We start from the raw sequence: 16,617 nt of genomic DNA on the forward strand, positions 1-16,617 counted from the left end.
ACTCTCTGTGATTTTGTCCACTATTTTCGAACAAAACATTTTACGTTTCCACTTGATTCACACTTTCACATAAATTTTTATCTTCCACTGACACAAAATGATATCCACCAGACGAAGCAAGATAAAAATGATTGTCATATCAACCATTGGGGTGACATGTGTGACCCTCCTGTACTTCTGGAGGACTCACACATTTGTTCACTATAGATTCAAGGACCCTAAAGCCTGGCAGCTTGCCCAAAACTATGTAAATCAGAACCCCACAGAAAACTTATGGTTAGCGTACATCAAGTACACTTCTAAAACCCTCACAAACAATTCATGCATAGCATGTGCTGTAGCCAGACCTGATCTCATGGCGGTAAAAAGGGAGTTAAAGGGAGTGGGTCCCTTTAACAGCAGCGAGTGTTACGAGCGACAACTGCACAATAAAGACACCGGGTGTAGATACACTGCTGACCCCAGCGCTCCGAGATGTGATCCGGCTTGCAAAATGCGTTCCTTGCACAGTCTGGGCAAGGGTATGGAGATCTACAGTCCTGTAACACATAAGAAAGTCGAGGTGGCTGACATCAAGATAATGGAAAAGGAGCCCGCGGCTCCCTTGTATTACAGTGTGTACCACGTGTCAGTTTGAATGTTTCACCTCCAGCCTCGACGGAGGAGTAGATGTAGGCCACTTTCCCAATTGCCACCTGACATGGGACGTCTCCAACGCGCACGGACTTAACCCTGAAAACCAAGTGATCCAGTTTGCGCTCCCGACTAACACTGATGCTGTCCCTTCGCCCTCATACACATATAGGATTGATAATGTCTCACATGTTGCACCATCCTCCACCGACTTAGTCCAGCAAAGGAAGCCCTTGTCCGACATGTGGTGGCTCTGTGGGGATCACCCCAGGGCCACCTTACCAACCAATTGCACCGGCACTTGTACTCAGGTAATGTTCCTCACAGGGGGAATACATGTTTGACCCTCAGCTCCACAGAAACACTCACGCACCAGGCGCAGGGCTCTAGGCGGTTCCTTGGATCCCGACCTCTACATAGATGCAATAGGCGTGCCACGAGGAGTGCTGGAAGAGTTTAAGGCTGACAACGAGCATGCGGCAGGGTGGACGAGTGCTATTCCCTTTATGGGCCCCATAATAGAGGTTAACAAGAATTTGGCCTGGATCAACTATCTTTATTACAGTACATTAAACAGCGCTTCATCAATAAAACTGCGAGCGGTATGAGAGGCATGTCTGGGCAGCTGGCTCCTACATCTCAGATGACTTGGCAAAATAGAATGTCCCTGGACATGCTGCTGGCGGAGAAAGGAGGTGTCTGCGTTATGTTTGGAGAAGCGTGCTGTACTTTTATCCCTAATAACACTGATTATAATGGCACTGTGACAAAGGCTGTCGAGGGCCTTGAGAGTCTTAGGGACGAATGGGCTAGAAACTCCGGCGTTGATCCGTCCCCCTGGCGCTGGCTAGACCAAACTTTTGGAAAATGGTAATCAGTTTTTATGTCGGCAATAGTCTCGCTTATCATCGTCATGGCCGTGATCATGTTGCTTGGTTGTTGTGTTATTCCTCTGATTAGGGGTCTCATCATGCGTGCGACATCAGCGGCGCTTTCGTACCAAATGACACAATGCACTACATTCAGGAATCCGGACACCGATTCACTTATTAATTTTGATGCTGCCTCTGTAGAGGATGATGTTGACATTGATAATGAGGACTACAAAGATGACTCCACAATAGTTTGAATTACCATATAATCCTCTGCCCATTTTTGCCTAACTGAACATGAACTGATTAAAATCACTTATAGGCTTATTTCCCTTTCTTTCCAGAAGCTCATACACAGGGTTATTCTAGTATAACTACCCGTAAAAACAGCTCACTATCTTTTATCCCTACGCCATTTACTGTACATTTGTATAAGCAATACGATTAACGAATCAAATGTTTGACAATTTTTCTTCTTAGTGTTTGATTAATGTGTAATCAAAAGGGGGGAGTGTCATGGGAAAAATTGTGTCTTCCTTACTTATATGCAGTTATTATACGATTCATGATTTATGCTTTGCATTTAATATTTTATGTCTTGTCTTGCTGTATGCATTTGGCATTTCACCTAGATTGTTCAATGGTTGTCTCCGCCTGATAGACTCTCACTCCAAAACCCAAGGCGGGGGGTGTTGTGTCTCCCTGTATGTTGAGACTTGGTGCTCCTTTCTCACAGATACAGGTGTGAGAAAGTATCTTCACACACTGCGACAGGGAGGAGATGGTGCATGTAATTTGATTGGAGTTAGACAGACATTCCACCCTAGTCGGACAGAGAAGCTAAAAGGCAGAAGCAACTTGAGGATTGTGTGATCTTTGCATTTTACCTCTGTGGTGTATGTTCCGATCTCCCCAGCTGGCTTTTGATTTGCTTTCCTCATTATTTGTTATTTTCTTTATTATTTCGATAAATCGCACAAAAGGACAAGTCTCTCATCTGCTTCTTTAAGGAAATTTTCCGGCACAGCAGCCCTGCTGGCTCCGGAGAGGACGCCGTCCCAATCTTTGTTGGATCCAGTGAGGAGTCCTCGAGCAGCACTGCCGGCCCCAGTGAGGAGTCCGCGAGCAGCACTGCCGGCCCCAGTGAGGAGTCCGCGAGCAGCACTGCCGGCCCCAGTGAGGAGTCCGCGAGCAGCACTGCCGGCCCCAGTGAGGACTCCTGTGAGGAGTCCGCGAGCAGCACTGCCGGCCCCAGTGAGGAATCCGCGAGCAGCACTGCCGGCTCCGGTAAGGACGCCGTTCCAGTACCCGTCGGCTCCTGTGAGGACGCCGTTCCAGTACCCGTCGGCTCCTGTGAGGACGCCGTTCCAGTACCCGTCGGCTCCTGTGAGGACGCCGTTCCAGTACCCGTCGGCTCCTGTGAGGACGCCGTTCTAGTTCCCGTTCCTGTCGGCCTCAGAAGGGCCGCCCCCGCTGCGAGTCCCGCCGACTTCCAGGAGGAGGTCGCCCCTGCTGCAGTTCCTGTCGCAGTCCTTGCCGACCTCCAGGGGGATGTTGCGCCAGCTGCAGTTCCAGCCACAGTCTCCGAAGTATCTCGCCAGATTGTCGAGTCTCAGTACCACATTCTGGCGTCGCTGTATAACTAATCTTGTTGCACGATCCTGTCCGTACCTGACCGCCGATTCCTGTCAACACCCTGTCTGTACCTTCGCCTTGGACCTTGTGGTAAATCTCCTGACTGTCTGACCATCGAGTTTTGTCTAGCCCTAGTCTGTACCTCTGCTGTGTTTACCTGTGTACCGAACTCCTGCATGTTTCCCGGACCTTCATGCCTGAGAACTGTGACTATTCGTGTATGACCTGGATCGCCTGACTACGTTGGATAATAAACGCTGTTTGTTAACTATAACCCTCGTTCGCACAGTGCATTTGGGTCCTCCTCCGTGTGTTCTTGACACTTTGAAGGTGGAGACACTTTGACTCTGAATGATCCACTTCGTCTTCTGAGTGAACAGTCTCAATCACATTTACCTCCAGGAGGTCGCCCCAGCATCGGTTCCTGCCGACCTCCAGGAGGAGGTCGCCCCAGCATCGGTTCCTGCCGACCTCCAGGAGGAGGTCGCCCCAGCATCGGTTCCTGCCGGCCTCCAGGAGGAGGTCGCCCCAGCATCGGTTCCTGCCGGCCTCCAGGAGGGGGTCGCCCCAGCATCGGTTCCCGCTGCGGTTCCTGTCGGCCTCCAGGAGGGGGTCGCCCCAGCATCGGTTCCCGCTGCGGTTCCTGTCGGCCTCCAGGAGGGGGTCGCCCCAGCATCGGTTCCCGCTGCGGTTCCTGTCGGCCTCCAGGAGGGGGTCGCCCCAGCATCGGTTCCCGCTGCGGTTCCTGTCGGCCTCCAGGAGGGGGTCGCCCCAGCATCGGTTCCCGCTGCGGTTCCTGTCGGCCTCCAGGAGGGGGTCGTTCCTGTTGCCGTTTCCGCTGCAGTTCCTATCGGCCTCCAGGAGGAGGTCATTCCTGCTGCAGTTCCTGGTGGTCCTGCAGAGCCTTTTGTTTCGGTTCCTTTGTGCGCAGAAGCCGTTCCGAGGGGGTGCCGGAGGTTCCTGCGGAGATCCATCTGCACCGGCCGCCGGTGGTCCGGCCACACTCGCAGAGGCAGCTCCTGGTGGTCCGACGTCTGCCACGTTGACACCGGTTCCTGGTGATCTGGCACAGATCACATCCGTCTCAGCTCCTGGTGGTCCGGTCCCGGCCTGTGGAACCAGTTTCACTTCAGGTTCTAAAAGCAGACACCCTCTGTACATTAAGACCAGGCTTAGAATGCTCCCTCTGGAGCATTTGTTTGTCCATTTGTAACACAAAACCAATGGTCCAACTGAATGTTGGCTTTTGAAACTAGACACAAACATGGATTTGAAGCGATTCTCCTCTTCATTTGTTTTGCCAGTAACACAGAGAAACAAATCAAAAGGTTAAAAGGTACACGGACCCAGTGTCTTGCCCAAGGACCCTTTAGGTGTTTGTAAGTCAGGAGAAGACTTTGTGTGTGAACTAATGCGAAAATACTATAAGTCTTAGAGTCAACAAGCAGTTTGAGCTGGAAGAGACAGAAGAACCAGGATGTAGATGTGTAGAGTGAAGACAGATGGAAAAATGAGGAGTCTCAGAGTTGGAACCTTAAAGACAATAAAATGTGTGGGTCCAACTGTAATGATAAAAAAACTAAAAAGCTTCACACAGGATTATTTTTATTTAGTGTCTGTAATGGAAAAATTGTGCCTTTGTACTTTTTCTTATCCAACACAGTCGTCATTTGCTGGTTAGGTGCAATACTGAACATTCTTACACAAACAACTAATCTCTTGTGCCCTGTCATACATCAAGTCTAAACATCTGATGTTTCATTTGACTAATAATTTATGATATATGTTTGTCTTTTACACCTGGACTTTGGCTCCATCCTATCTGACTCCCCACCAGACCCAAGGCTGTTGTAATGTAAACATTCTCACTTACACCAAGATTAGGTGGCAAAAACAATTCTATTGGTGCAGAGAGACATTCTACCAGAGCCAGAGAAAGGGGTTAAAAGGCAGAGACAACTTGAGGATCATGGGCTCTTTGCATCAAATCTTTGTGGTGTGTGCACTCATCTCCCCAGCTGGTTTTTGGTTTGTTGATGTGCACGATCAACATCCATGCTTTTGATTTGCTTCCCCATTATTTTTATTTTCCTTTATTTTTATAATAAATCACACAAAAGACAACTCTCTCATCTGCCTCTTTATGGGGAATTTCCACCACAGTGTCTTTCATATTTAAGTCCGTTCTTCATGTCATTTAAAAACCAATAAAACAATGATGTTTCATTGTAAAAAAAGGTCGAATTCACTTCTGCTTCACCTGTTGCTTTTTCTTTAAACCCAATAAAAACAAAGAGCTTCATTGTCTCAGGCAAAGTAAAACGCATCAAGCTGCTTGGCTGAAGAGACAAACAGCTGATTGAACTCATTTAACAGAAAGAATCACTGACATTATTGTAAAGACTTCTGGTATAAACATGTCCCACATAGAAAGTAAGCAGAGTTTTATCCTGAGGCCCATGAACACAACATGTTGTTATGATGCAAATCTTTCAGATTGAAACGGCTAGGTTTGGATTTTCTGCCTGTTCTCATGTTTGTGTCACGGCTTCTGCTCTGACATGATGGCTTGAAACATTTCTAAAAAAGAGAGGCGATGACAGCGACCAACATGTTCAGGACAACAGCTGCTTTTATCAGCACAGATGTGTTTATTCCATATGTTCAGCAGACGACACACTGACAGAAAACAGACCTATCATAACAGAACTAAACATCAGAGACTTACAACAGTGGTGCTGACAGCAAACACTCTGGGTCCTGGTTCTCCTCACATGAAAGAGTCCAGTCAGTGGAGCAGAAGGAGTCTGAGCTGGATCACTGCTGCTGGAAACACTGGTACCGACTCACTGAGATCAGAAGCTTTAGACTGAGCTGCTTCCTGGTTTCAAGTTTCCTCTTTGTCAAACCTGAATGTTCACTTCAGTGGAACAATCATTATCTGGATCGTTGGCTTGTAACTGTTGGGGATGAACTGGGACGACTAACTGGTATGTGGACCCGTCTCAACTTGTTTCATACTAATGAAGAAGAACCACAGCTACGCGTTCAAACTCTAAACACTGAGTAAATGTTGTGACAGAAACAGATGTTGTGTCTCATCGTTGTGGTCCAGAGTCAAAGTGTTCACCTGGTAAATGTTTGGGTGTGTTTCTATGAAATAAGCAGATCTCTGGAATGTTTGCCTGAGGCCCAGACATTGTAAAACACAGTAATGGTTGGAAAACACCCCAAGCCATCAAACTACCACTGTTTTTAGATTTATTACAATTGATGATAATTACAATTGTAATTGATACAATTGTCTATTATCAAAAAGGAAGGGAGAGGAAATGAGCAGAGTGTCGAGAGAACCTGGTCTCCTGCAGGAAAAGAGGGTCCTCTTCAGAACCCCATGGTCCCAGATACAAGTCATCTACCGATCCGTGGGGCTCTGCCCCTCTCAGGCTGAGGCGTGAGCTTATAGACCCTCAAACTACGTCAGCTAGACATTGGTTCTGTTCTAACCTTTGGAGCAGACCAACCTTTGGAGTGAGGCCTGATCAACAACAAGTGTTTCCTGGAGTTCCATAAATTCCTTTGACAATGATTCTGCCACAATAGAAAAGTAACAAACCCCTGACTCTTCAGAACTCGCAGCACACAGAAAGACACAAAAATAGCCCATGCTATTATGCTCTAATATAATAATATGATATATATATAATATATAATAACAAATATGAACTGCTGAATTCACCTACACAACCATGGTTTCCGGCTGGTACGGACACAGATGGTTCTGGTTTTGGTTACATCATTTATGTATTTGGTGACGTAGACCGTTACAGTCTCCGTTTACTCCTGGAGGTCGATGTGGTTGTGACACGTTAAGGCCTGTTTGAACATATTCCAGTCTGTTGTGCTGAAACAGTCTTGCAGCGCTTCCTTAGCTCCCTCTGGCCACACTGGGATTTACTTCACAACTGGTTTGTTTGCTTTTACAAGTGGCCTGTGTGCTGGCATTAGCATAGCAGTGATGTGGTCTGAGTCGCCCAGGTGGGGGGGGGGCTTTGTAAGCATATTACCACCTCATCTTTTTGACTGTGTGTGGAGATGTTTACATTCTTCTACCTGTATCACTAGTGTCGTGCTATCAAAGAGAAGGAGCAGTACAAACGAAAAGGGTGCGAAATTACCAGGAAATCTACAGCTGATGAATCTGATCATTGGTCTGATACTTTTGTCTCTATCCCTATTGTCAGTCATTAATTAAGATCAGAAGAGGCAGATGTAGACATTGCCTCCTTCATGTTCACAGAGCGTGGCACAGGAAAGGCAAGCTTCATGACAGGAAAGAGCACTCATTGTCATAGGTATGATCACTTATACAGTTTAATTCAAGTTTCAGTTATCTCAAAAGACACTTTACAGGGTTCAAAACCATACACAACTAAACCCAACAATCCCACATAGAGCAAGCCTTTAATCGTAGCCAACCAGTTAAATATGTAAAGCTACAAACAGACATTAATATAAACTGTTATATAGTTTCACAGCAATGACGGAGAGGAAAAACTCCCTCTCTAATGAGAAAGAAACCTCGAGCAGAATAAGGTGCAATGTGGGTGAAAATCTGCACCGGCCGGTCGGGATGAAAGATAGAGACGAGAGAAAACAACAACTAAGCCCAGACGAATGGTTGGACCAGTTACTGTCTATTGGAAAAACACAACTCTGAGTCTGATGATACCTGTACTGTAGGTGAGAACAAAGAGGAAGAGTCAGAGAAGCACTGAGTGTAATATCTTCATTTTGTCTTGTACTAGAAACTATTAGCCTTTTTTTTAATTCTAGCTGTTTGGTTACAGGCTACATATGTTACAGAATCCTAATACAACTATTATGCCTTATATATGGGATGTTTTTAAGCCTTTACACTGTACCTTTTGACTGACTGCTCTCTCCAGTCATGAAGCTTGCCTTTCCTGTGCCACAATCTGTGAACATGAATTAGGCAACATCTACATCTGCCTCTTGATCAACATGGACCTTTTAGGACAAAACAAAAAAGGTAGAAGGAAAATAAATAAATAAGGCATATAGCAAATTGTTATGGGAAAAATTGTCTCTGCTTTATTTCTATGCAGTTATTATATGATTTATGACTTATGTTGCAATTAATATCTTATGTTTTGTCTTACCTTTGTTTTATGTATTTGACATTTCACCTACATTGTTCAATGGTTGTCTCTGCCTGAGACTCTGGACTTTAGCTCCCAAACCCAAGGCCGGGGAGTTGTGTCTCTGTCTGTGGAGACTAAGCGCTCCTTCCGCTCTGATAGTCGCCAGTCACCTGCATCAGACATCAGTGATGCAGGTTTGAGAATGTAAACATCTTACACCTCTTACACATCATCTTTTAGACAGACATTCCACCATAGTCGGACAGAGAGGTTAAAAGGCAGAAGCAACTTGAGGATTGTGTGATCTCAGCCTTTTTACGTCCGTGGTGTATGTTCTGATCTACCCAGCTTGCTTTTTGATTTGCTTTCCTTATTATTTTTCATTTTCTTTAATATTTCAATAAATCGCACAAAAGGACAACTCTCTCATCTACCTTTATTCCAAAATTTCCACCACACACGGCAGGAAACATCACAGGCTCGAGAAATATTTGGAATGTCATATCCCTTTAGATAAACAAGTAAAGTCATCTGGCTCAATTGAAAACAAAAAAAGTATTGAGGATTGTTAAAATCAGCCTCCACTGCCGATTCACTGATTGCAGTTTTCTCAATTTTTCTATTGAAGAATTTTTATTAGTCTAAACATCTGATACATTAAGCACTTTTACTGTTCAATCACAATTAAACAAAGATGAGATTTTGTGGTTAAACTGGAGCCTTAATAGCATTGTTATTGAAGAGCTACGGATCCTGGAATCAGACAAAATTGGAGAGTGTAGTAGCTTCACTTTATTCTTGACCTTTTTAGAATCTGTTGATTAGCTTTTTATTGTGGGGGTTGTTCTTTAAAATGAGTGCAATGTGTAACAGAACATCCAGGGAGATAAGGAAGGTGAAAATCATAGTTCTTTGCAGAAGTTGAGGTCACACTGTACTAAACTAAATAATCTCAGTGGGCCACACTGATTGGTGTGGCCCACTGAGATTAGCCAGCACCCTCGATGGGTCGAGGGCGCTGGCCATCCGGTCGTCTTCCTCCGAGTCTATGCGAACGGTGGAACACCATCTTGTCCACAACTTCCGCTGGAATCTTCATCTTTTGTTTAAGGAAGTTTTTAATTGTGGTTTCTGTGTTTTCCTCCGCCTGTTCTGGAATCCCCGAGAACACAAGGTTGTCCCTCATGCTGCGGGCCTGCAGATCGATAATGCCTTCTTTTATTTTTTTATTTTCGGCCGCTAGCTGAGCCACATCCTCCGTCAGGGACTGCACCGTTCCTTTCAGGGCCTCGTTCTCGGTGGCGAGAGAAACCACCTGCTGCTGGCTGAATTCCAGGGAATCGCGGAGGGCCATAAACTCTTTGTGGAGGAGTTTCACTAGTGCCAGACGCGCGTCGAAGCTTGATATTTTTTTCTCGATGGACTCCAGGATGTCCGTGATGTTTTTATCCGCCGAGCTAGCTCCAGGTGACTCAGGTGAGTCAGACGGACAGGAGCGCTTGTTGGGAGCCGTCTCCTTTTTCCCCATTACCAGACGCTCGAAGCACTCCTCGATGTACTCGAAACTTTCTTCGGTGTTATCCAGAATGGTAGGGTGGTTGATTATTTTCCGTAAAATAAGGTAGTTATTTATTTTTTTAAATTGGCGGATAGTTTGTCGCGCTGTTGTTTACTACCGGTGTCGCGCCTCCTCATACACATACATTCAGGGCTGGGGGTGGGCACCTTCACTGGGGCCTGGGGCTGAGGCCAGTTGTGGCCTCGTCCACTGGCCCTGGCGGAGAGATCACCACCCAGTTTTAACTGCAAAAAGACATTTAGGGCAAGGGGGGCAATGTCCGGTGGACACACCGTCAGCCAGCAGTCGTGCTCCTGGAGGTGTCTGTCAGGGAGGCGCTCGGATGAGGACCCAAATGCACAGCGTACACAGGTAGACGGTGATTAAGGGTGGTTTATTCCAGATAGGCGAGGACAGTTCAGGCAGAGTCATTCACGAAAGACAGGAGTAACAACACAGAATACGCGACTTACAGCAGGACTAGATAAACGGACGGGACTACGACAGGAACACACAAAACAACGATCTGGCGGAGAACTAATGTGACAGGTGGTGGTTAAATGCAAGGAGTAGATTACTGATACAAAACAGGTGAGTGTAATGAGGACCGGGAGTGAAGCGGGAACTGCTGTGGTGTGATGAGAAACGGAAGTGCTTACAAAATAAAACCGGAAACTGGGATCAAAAACAGAAAAGTCCTTTCAAAATAAAACCAAGAACGAAAACCTGACAGTGTCACCCTCCTTCAGTGCACTTTAGTTCCACACACTCACGTCCAAGCTGGGTTGCAGGGTTCTGGGGTACCTTTTCTGCTGCCCTCTGCGTCCCCCGGGTTGGGGGGTTGGGCAGGGCTTGGGAGGAGCCGCGGTCCCTGTCTGGGGCCACATGGACGGCAGGCCAGAGACCTACCCTCCCCACGAATGTGATCAAGCGAATGGTGTGGGTGCGAGAATGTATCTGAGAGTGCATTGGTTCACATATGATTGACTAGTTTGTTATGAGAGAGTCTATGGTGTGTGTGTGTGTGTGTGTGTGTGTGTGTGTGTGTGTGTGTGTGTGTGTGTGTGTTGCTGTGATGATGTGTGTTGCACATGTGGGTGGGTGTATGCGTCTGTGTTTGTGTGAGATGGTATGCGTATGGTGCGGTTGAAGTGTGGGGGGTCCGTTTTTCCGCCCGGGGTACGATGATCGTCTGCCTGGGTGGTCTCTTTTCTGCTGACCCCCACTAATTGCTGGCCTTGTGCTGCAGGCCGCTGTGGCGCCAGGGTTGGGCTGATGGGGTAGGCCCCGCTCCGCTTGTGTGGGGGTGGTGGACTGGGGGCGGGCCCCACTCTGGGCGCGGGGGCATCTTCTGGCGGGCTCCCTACGGACCATGGGTCCTCGGGCTCTATCCTTTCAGGCCGACCCTCCCGCCGGGGGGAGTGTCTGCCCCTGGTTCTCATGGGGTGGACAGCGCTGACCCCCGGTGGCCCACTCTGGCCTCGGGTGCTGTCTCTGTGGCTGCTGCAGCTCTGCCTGGGGGGCTCTGTGTGGGCGGCTTGGGTCGCAACACCTGCCCTCCTGGAACTGAAGGTGTGTGGGCTCCCTGGCTGCTGGGATTCCTTCCTCTGCTTGCTGGATGGGCGTAGTGGCCGAGCCCTTCACATCACCCTGGCTTCCACAAGTGGCATTGTTCATGCACCAAAGTCTGCCTCACCCTTTGGGTGAATAATATTAAGCTACAGCCTTACTAACCTTGTAGTGGGACACTTTCCAAATCCATGTAGCAATCCACGTCTGGACTGAGGTAACCTGACCTACATGTGAACTTAACTCCCTCCTTTGAAGAGCCCCTACTGTACGTCCCTTTAGTCCCCAGAGATAAGGGACCCTGAACCTTTCTCCACAACAGGAGACTGGCTTCTATCACCACAGGCACCAATTGACGCCAACATCTCAAAGGTCCATATCAAAGAACCATGAGTCCACTTTGTTGATCTACCTGTAAATCCCTCAGGATTTTACCTCTGCTTATCATGCCAAAAGGAGAGGCTGTCACATTTATCATCAAGAAGCTGTCTCTCCCAGAACTGGGACCACCAGCCATAAAATGTGGAATGTGCTCATCAAAGAGAACGAGAGACTTCATTTGGACAAAGGTTCTGGTTCAGATGCACCAGAACTTTCAACTTCCATGAAACTGATGTCATTGTATTCTGTGGACAAAATGTTTTCATTTGATATTAGATTGGTTTCTGTGTGATGTTCAAAGCCTGATCTACAGATTTGCCAGGAAATTCTTAAAGTTACAAAGGGACTTCAACTCATCACCATGCTTTCCTTTGTGTGTAGGCACAAAGTTGAAATAGAGAGACTCACCTTCTTTACTTCTTTTAATCTGTGCAACATACACATGGACTATTTCCACCAGCTACAATTCGGTATCCTCATTATTGTATCACATTTTTAGGTGTTACAATTGTTTAATTAGTAATGTCCAGATTAGGTCATTTATAATTTGATTTTGCTTGCATTTATTATTCGTGTATGTTTTAGTGTTTACTGGGTGTTGCTGTCTTGCAAGACAAGACCAGGCATCATGAATAACATTTAATTTGTTACAGCATTGTAAGGGACCACATCTAAGACCTTAAGATTCTATGCATTTAATGTTGCTGGTTAACCATTCTGACTTCTCTGCTTATTTGAGTGTCAAAGTGATCATTACATGTTTATTGTGTTATGGTGTGATGGAACTTTGAGCTTGATGAAAAGAGAAGAGCTTAGTTATCCCAGATTTAGGAGCGATCCAAATCAAATAGTTTGATTCCTGATCTAAAGAGGTGGAACTCTTCACCACTGGTTGAAGTAATTTCTCCGCCCTGCAGTGACCACTGCCCCAGAGGTATTTAAACCCAAGGCAAAACGGACTTCCCTCTATCTTCAAACTTCTTTCACTTTTTCTTTTTGCGTCATATTACTTTTCTTTAATTTTCCCTTGCTCTTAAATTTTGTAAACCTAAGTTAAACTTAGAAACACGAACGAACAACGATTTTTGTAACGTTAGAAAGTCATCAAGAAAGTCAGCGAAACTGAAACTATCACAACCAGTCCTTAATTGACTCGCTATTTTTGATCGAACCAATTAAATTAGATTCCAGCCCGTTTGCTTTTGGGCTAGTTTAAGTAGCGCTGACGCTTTGAAACACCTTGGAAAGTCCAGCCTGGCTGACTGTTACTTCGCTGAACCCGAGCGGTCATCATCAATCGCGGGCGACGATTCCTGGCCCAGAGGCCGTGGCACCTGGACCAGAGAGGGCACGCCTGCTCAACTAACCGGTAACGGGAGACGCTGCACAGCGGCTACAGCTCCAAACTAAGGCAAGACGAATATCTCTGATCCTCTGAGAATTCTGGTGTTTCTCAAAGCGCTAAAATTGAACATTCCAAATTGATTAGTTATCCTTAAATTTGAATTAGTTAGACACAAATACTCTTTTCTCTTGATCAAAGCCATCACACACTCAGGTCTTGACCATTCTTTGTTCATCATCTCATTCTGATCGTTCTCTCATTTTCTATTCTGTTTATTTGAGTATTTCCATATTATGTTATTCATATATCCAGTAGTGTTAGATTAATAAAACGTTAAAAGGAATCTGGTTTTGTGTGCATTGTTCTTCAGATTTAAACAGAGGTCACTGAACCGCGACAAGAATTCATGGCATAAGAGACTGATTTGGTTTTATCACAAGAAAGTGGTTATTGGTGTTCATGAGTGGTAACTCATTGAATTGATATCTGGGGTTGACTAGATTGACACAAGCGTGGTTTCAGCTTTAAAACAAACCTGGTGCCCCAACTTCGAGGTATATTAATGTTTCTAGATTAATATTGTAGCGATCCGGGGGGGGGGGGTGTACATAGTTTGGTTGACTGTTCCAGTTTGTGTTGTGTTATCCGGCTCTTTTATTTTGAAGCGCAGATAGTTGCGTGACGTCAGGTGTGCTTCCGGGGGGAAAGGGACCCGGGAGAAAGAGGCGGGAGTTTTTGTTCCGTGTAGTTCCGGGGGGGATTGAAGACTGTGGTGAGACCTGTTGTGACCCCGCTGTTGTTATAAGAAAATAAAGGAGTGCTGTTCACACCGAGGCTCGTAACATTGGTGTCAGAAGTGGGATCTTTAACCTGTCTTGTTAGACTAGAAAGAGGAGCCATGGAAGGAGAACTGCGGGAACTGGAGCGAGCTGTGCTAGAAAGCAGCCTGCTTCTGAATAACCTGATGCGGGAGAGGCCAACGCGGGGCGGCCGCGATCCAGACGCACCCGATTGCTCCAGCGTCCCCAGGTTTCCTCTGCATAAAACCAGCAAAGCCTGACCAAACTCCCCTGGAGCCCTACCTCGCTCAGGTCCAGCTCGCAGCGCTGCACGGTGGTTGGAGCGGCAAAGACACGGCGACGCAGCTGGCCCTGGCTCTGGAGGGTCCCGCTCTGCAGGTGCTAATTGATGTCGCACCGGAGCAACGGCAGGAGTTACTGGTGATCACCGTGGCACTGGAGAGACGCTTCAGACAGCGGACATCGACAGAGCAGGCACGCGAGCAGTTAGCCCTTCGTCGTCGCAGTGAGGGGGAGAGTCTGAGGACGTTCGCCGCCGATCTACAACTCCACTCGCGGCGCGGCTACCCCTCATTTCCTGCCGCCGCTCGGGAAGAGCTGAGTTTGCACGCTTTCCTGCAGGGACTCACGCCGGAGCGGCTCCGCCAGCATGTCCGCCTCTCCATGCCTAGCTCTCTGGAAGAGGTGCTTCGCGAAGCGGAGCGGGCCGAGGAGGTACTGAGCCCGAGACCATCACAGCGGAGGCTCTTGGACCAGCCATCGCTGGCGAGGGCGGCCGAGTGCAGCGGTGAGACGGAGGCGTCAGAGGAGAACCGGTCCACTCCCGGAGGGGTGGACCCCCACTACAACAGATTTAGTGACTGTTACTGGGGAAAAGACTGTGATGCCAGGAAAATGGGCGCTGCAGGTCACTGTGAAGGAGCTAGAGGTGAGCCATGAGTTTTGGCTTGCTGACATCCGCGACAAGTGCATCATCGGCCTAGACCTGCTAACCCGCTGGGGTGCGTGTGTTGATGTGTCGGGGCTAGCCCTATGCTTTGGCACGGAGACCGTGCCACTTCAGTCGGGCTGGGGAAAGAGCGTCAAACCCAGGGAACGCCGGGTTCGTCGGCGCACTGAGGCCAACGCACTCAAATCGTCACCTCCATTAGCCAGCATTCCGACAACAGAGACCGCCAACGCTGTGAGGGAGCTGGGTCAGCGTAGTGGCGCACATCTGGGAGTCTCTCGGGTGTAAACCTGCGGGAGGTCTTCACCGTCATTCGCCAGGCTGGGCTCCGGCTGAACCCGGCAAAGTGCAATCTGCTGGCCAGAGAAACGGTGTTCCTGGGGCATGTGGTCAGCGCACGTGGGGTGTCCACAGACCAGGCCAAGGTATCGGCTGTCCGGGACTGGCCAACGCCCACCACCGCCAGTGAACTGAGGAGTTTCCTGGGGCTAGCCTCCTATTACCGGAGGTTCGTTTGGGGTTTCGCCACTATCGCCAGCCCACTACATTGACTGACGGAGAAGGGCAAGCGGTTCGAGTGGTCTAGCGCCTGCACCACTGCCTTCCAGCAACTGAAGGCGGCCTTGGTTGATGCTCCGGTCCTGGCCCTCCCTGACCCCCAGCAGCCTTTCATCCTTGACACCGATGCCAGCAATGTGGGGGTTGGGGCCGTCCTCTCTCAAGGGGGGGAGGCAGGTGAGAGAGCGGTGGCTTTTTACAGCTGCAGTCTGAACCGAGCAGAGCGCAACTACTATGTGACCAGGCGGGAGTTGCTGCCAGTGGTCCTGGCTGTGCGGCACTACAGACCCTACCTGCTTGGCAATCAGTTCACCCTGCGCACTGACCATGCCTCTCTCACTTGGCTGCTCAACTTCCAGCAACCTGAGGGTCAGGTGGCGAGGTGGCTGGAGGTGTTGCAGGAGTATGACTTCGAGATCCAACATCGACCGGGGCGACAGCACAGCAACGCCGATGCCCTCTCCAGGCGACCCTGCGCTGCGGAGGAGTGTCGCCACTGCCAGCGTCAGGAAGAGAGGGAGCGGGCACCGGAGGCAGCCGCCGCCCGCCTAGGAGTCGACAGCGCAGAGGCAGAGCAATTGTTCACTGAGGAACAGTTACGCCATCACCAAGGGGCCGACCCTGTGAGCCTGGCTGGAAGCTCGGCAGCGTCCAGACTGGACAGCAGTGTCTGCAGAGGAGCCTGAAGTAAACGTCCTCTATTCTCAGTGGGGTAACTTAGAGCTGCACGGCGGAGTGGCGTACCAACGGTGGCGAGCACCAGACCAAGGATCGGACAAACTACAGCTTCTGGTTCCTCGCGCCCTGCGGCCCGAGGTCCTCCAACTGGTCCATGGAACGGCAGGGGCTGGTCACTACGGCAACACCAAAACGATTCGCCGTCTGAGGCAGAGGTTCTACTGGCCTGGCTGTCGTCAAGATGTGGAGCTCCACGTCCAGTGCTGTGACACCTGCACTGCTCAGAAAGGACCCTGTCAGCGCTCCAAGGGTCCGCTGCAGCAGTACTTGGTGGGAGAGGGTCGGGGTGGACATTTTAGGGCCATTCCCCCTCACGAACTGTGCTCAGATCTGCACACTGGTCTGTACCCTCAGTACAAACGAAAGCTCGGACCCACGAGCCAACCCTTAGAAACCATCGTCTCACCACCCAGA

At 48.6% G+C, this 16,617-nt stretch overlaps 1 protein-coding gene across 1 annotated transcript; it reads right to left on the reverse strand.

Moving 5' to 3' along the window:
- Window positions 1–217: 217 nt before the first annotated feature.
- LOC129603769 (uncharacterized) lies at window positions 218–6,741 on the reverse strand. The gene is made up of 2 exons (XM_055506750.1): window positions 2,393–6,741; window positions 218–2,270 (listed from the first exon to the last, which is right to left on the reverse strand). Exon 1 carries the CDS (start codon window positions 4,404–4,406, stop codon window positions 3,405–3,407), a length of 1,002 nt encoding a protein of 333 aa, XP_055362725.1. The 5' UTR covers window positions 4,407–6,741; the 3' UTR covers window positions 218–2,270; window positions 2,393–3,404.
- Window positions 6,742–16,617: the final 9,876 nt, after the last annotated feature.

Source organism: Betta splendens, unplaced genomic scaffold (genome assembly GCF_900634795.4).
Source record: "Betta splendens unplaced genomic scaffold, fBetSpl5.4 scaffold_31, whole genome shotgun sequence".
In the NCBI taxonomy this organism is placed as follows: domain Eukaryota; kingdom Metazoa; phylum Chordata; class Actinopteri; order Anabantiformes; family Osphronemidae; genus Betta; species Betta splendens.